The following is a 3,899-nucleotide window of genomic DNA, read 5'->3' as shown; positions in this document are numbered from 1 at the left end:
ACCCCCCGCAGCCCCACGGCAGCTCCGCCCGAGGGGCGCCCTGCGTCCCCTGCCCGGGCAGGCGCAGCCGCTGGGGCCGGCACAGCCGCTGGCCTCCGGGGCGAAGCCTTCCCAGAAGCGGGAAGGAGGCTCCGCGCTGGCTCCTCCCTGAAACCRCTCGGCCCTGGGGACAGGCCACGCTGGAGCCTGGGGCAGAGCAGGCAGGGACGCAGCACTGTGATTCTCCTCCAGCTCCTAATAATAATAAATGAAGGTCTTTTTCCAAATTTTTCACTAAACACTCTTTCTCCTAAAGTTCTCGGAGCCTTAGGAGGCAGTCGGTGTGCACGWGTGTGCATGTGCGTGTGTGTGCATGTGCATCTGTGTGTGTCTGTATGCCTCTGCGTGTGTGCGTGTTGCACAGAAGAGGAGCAGATTAAAGGCCCTGGGTCACATGGGAGCTACGGCTGGAGGGACCCTACCTGGGATTTGGGTTCTTACAGCTAATAGGATCGCTAGAGCTCAAGGCCGTCATCCCATCAAGATAAACGTCTCTGGTGCCCAATTTTAAGCAATCCGAATTCAATTAGGCTAATTGGAAAACAAGTAAAGAAGGATTGTGTTAATATAGCCTTACAGCACGAACCTCCGCCCGCTCCCTCTGGAGGGGTGCTGAGCCCCAGCGCCCAGGACTCGCGCAGCCCCTGCTGCAGCTGCAGCCACAGCCGCAGATGCACCGGTGCCTGCAGCTGAGACGGGCAGTGGGGCCAGCACTTTGAGGCCCCACACTGCACCGGCCCGCTCAGCACCCGCTGGGATTCCCGCAAGCCACAAAGCACCTCGTAATCGGTGGAGAAAACAGAGCCAACTCTCCTAGGGCCAGAGAAAGCAAAATCTCACCAGAGAGGAGGCAGGAGTCGACTGTCAAGGTACGAGTGATGAAGTGATGGAGGGAAGAGGCAGCAATTTCCTCACACATTGTGCTTTCAAAAACACATACAGGAACTTTGGGGGAGAAGAAAAAACAAAGCCAGCTTATACACTTTTAAAGTCTATTGGGTGAAAAATACTGAGTATGGAACAGCAGCAGGTTGCAGATTCCTGTTGGGTCCCTTCCTCTCCTCTTCCTCACTCTCCCCCCTCATTTCGATTTGCYGTCTGACCTTGGACGTCCTGCATATCTTTCAGAGAGGAGCTCCCTGCTGCACATTGCTGGTCTGGTGAGGGCTCTCCTACCTGCAGAGTGACTTTGGATTCAAATGTCGGCTCTGCAAGGCACTATTTAATTGAACTTGACATGAAGAAAGGACAGGAGGAGAGGAAGGAATAATTCTGTGGTATTTTATGATAGGGATTTCATTGTGCCAGATAATATCCCATGTATATGACTCAGCGGCATCAACAGGATCAAAACTACTCCCATTTATCCATGCACAGGAAACAAATATAGGAGACAGCTGTACTTCAGTGATTTTCTATCTTAAGAATTTTTCTTAGCTTCCAAAAAAACTACAGCAATAACTATTGTAATAATACAACGCAAAAAAACCTCTAACAGATATAAAAAACTTGTGGGGGACATCTCCTGGAAAGGCGAGTAATTTATCCCAACTATTTGATTCCCCTAATGGATATTCTCAGATCTGCTCCTGACTGCTCCTATATATTTCTAAWGAGAAACAGTCTTTGTGAAGCTGCAATGTACCATAATATAAATTTCTGAGTTTTCACACTAGCATGAGACATGTCCCAGGAGACTCCACGGCAGCAGAGGATTTAGCTAACAGTTAACATGAGAACCAAAGGGGAATATTCAACCACTTACCTGTCTGTCTTTTGTCACCTTAAATTCTCTGTGTGTTAGTCTCCAGTTGTCAGAAGAATATTAGACTTTCTGTGCTGTAGCCAGATCCTCCCTCCGCGGGGCAGTTTGCTGCCTCCTGTGCACATTGGGCACCGCAGTCTGAGCCTCAAGMGGGGCGGGAGAGGAAAGATAAATCTGAGCTGGAGGAGCCAGAGCCCATCTCTGCTCTGCTTCGGATTTTTCACAGACTGTGACCTGAGAAGTCCTTTCTACTGCCACAACCGGAGTCCCTGCAAGAAGGACACTACGACGGCCAATACAGTTACATATGCAAATAMAAATGTAATAATCTATACCGGGGGAAGGGAGAATCCTTCTCTATTAAGGAGGAATAACTCTCATGTACCCTGTGGGATGTGTACACTGCTTTGGGGGTGGAAGTTTTTTGTTGTGCATTCACATTGTGATTAGTAGCAAAGATTTTGAGTCTTCTCCCCGTATATGCAGATTTGACAGGTGTCCTAAAAGCAGCATCTGTGCCAGGACCCAATACTCTTCATGGCACTTATTGCCACGCTAGRGTTTGGCCAAAGGGATTTTGCTGCTTCATCTCATCGTGTTGTCTTTTTTGCTACATCAAGCAAAAAGGATTCCTAAGTGTGTCCAGGGTTTCTGGAGAGACAGGCATGTTTTGTGCTGGTTGTGAGTGCCATAAAAACCCAGCTCCAAATTAGAAGAAATTAGGGACATTGCACAGTTCATTCATCTTCGCTAATAGAGTTCTTGGGAAATACACATGTAGATTAAAGGAGCACAATGGCCCCTGGCTGATTGCTTTGAGTACCCTCCAATGCCCCTACAATGGTATTGACTTGCTTTTTATATTGTGCACAAAAGCCACACTAACCTTTTCTTGTCTCTTCTGTTGGCCTCTTCCCCCTGGATCCCAGWGGATGACTGGGTCCTTGCTGCTACCCCCACCCCCCAGGAAGCAGTCAGTGAAGGCAAACCTCACCTGGAGCTATTGGGAAGAGCTGAGCTCTTAGAAAAGGAATTAGCTTTGGGATATCAGACCATAAACCTTGGCAGTGTGTGGGCAAGGGCAGAGGTAAACACGGCCAATCTTTGTTTTGGAGCAATTCCTCTGGGCAAACTACACAAAAGCTGCTCTGAGGCTGAGGAAAGGAAAGGTGAAGATTTGTTGAGCTCTGTCATACCTTTTAACAGATTATTATAACTGGAAGAAGCAGTGATGTTTTTCCTTCACATACACCCTTCTCAGGCTTGAAATAGAACCTTCAAAGCTAAATGCAGACTGAAAACCACTCTGGATGATATTGTGTTTGTCAATTTAACCAGCTGGGACAAAGATAGTTGGTACCTCAGAGTCAGAGTCAGATGTTAGCAGAAATGAAAAAAAGTGATAAAGAGATGGAAAGAGAGAGGTAGGAAAATATTGGCCCAGGTAGGAGTGAGCTGGAGGTAGCAGACCTGATATTGTTCCCTGGTCAGTACTGTGCTGAGTCCATGTCCTTCACCAAAGCCAGTGCAAGGTAAGGCATCATTTTCAGCTCTCTGCCTTAGCTCTGAAGGGATTTTGTAGACCTCCTGTGAAGCCAAGCCCTGCTCTCCAGACCCCAGCTCCACTCCTTTGCCAGAGGAAGGGGATGCAGAACCAACTCGTGTCATGGGGCTTCTTCAGTGACACCAGCAACTTGGTCACTTTCCTCACGGCTGTTCCCCAGAGCTTTCCCCGGGCTTGTGAAGACTGAAAYGCCCAAGACCTGCTCCTTCTCCCCCCAAATGCTACACACACTTTCACYTTAAGCCTAGCTTTAAAGGGAGCCRGGTCCCAGAGCGTCAGCTTTCTTACCATACGTGCTTGACCATGGACACTACCGTGCCCTGCTCCTCGRTGTCACCTTTTGCGAGGTTATGTAYGAAACTCATACGCTCTAGAAATGCATAGGCCAGATGTGGGCTGCAGCTGTCAAGCAGAGAAACTCGGAGAGGCTCGGCGCGACGGTGGCGGGGCGCGGGCAGGGGTCCGGAGCCGGGCGTCCGCAGCCCTCCGGCCCGAGCTCCGCGGGCTCCCGCCCCTCCGACGGCGCTCGCC

The 3,899-nt window shown here is 49.8% G+C and overlaps 1 protein-coding gene across 1 annotated transcript in view; it reads left to right on the top strand.

The window, feature by feature from the left end:
• The first annotated feature begins 3,671 nt into the window (after nt 1-3,671).
• Nucleotides 3,672-3,899, top strand: part of LOC146587939 (retinal homeobox protein Rx2-like) — a 2,811-nt gene continuing 2,583 nt past the window's right edge. The window contains exon 1 of the mRNA XM_085318783.1: nt 3,672-3,720. Within this exon, the coding sequence (XP_085174909.1) occupies nt 3,672-3,720 (49 nt within the window). The remainder of the gene's footprint in view (nt 3,721-3,899) is intronic.

This window comes from Rhea americana, unplaced genomic scaffold (genome assembly GCF_003343005.1).
Source record: "Rhea americana isolate MKP2758 unplaced genomic scaffold, rheAme1 scaffold_552, whole genome shotgun sequence".
In the NCBI taxonomy this organism is placed as follows: domain Eukaryota; kingdom Metazoa; phylum Chordata; class Aves; order Rheiformes; family Rheidae; genus Rhea; species Rhea americana.
This window is presented reverse-complemented; position numbering and strand designations above follow the sequence as displayed.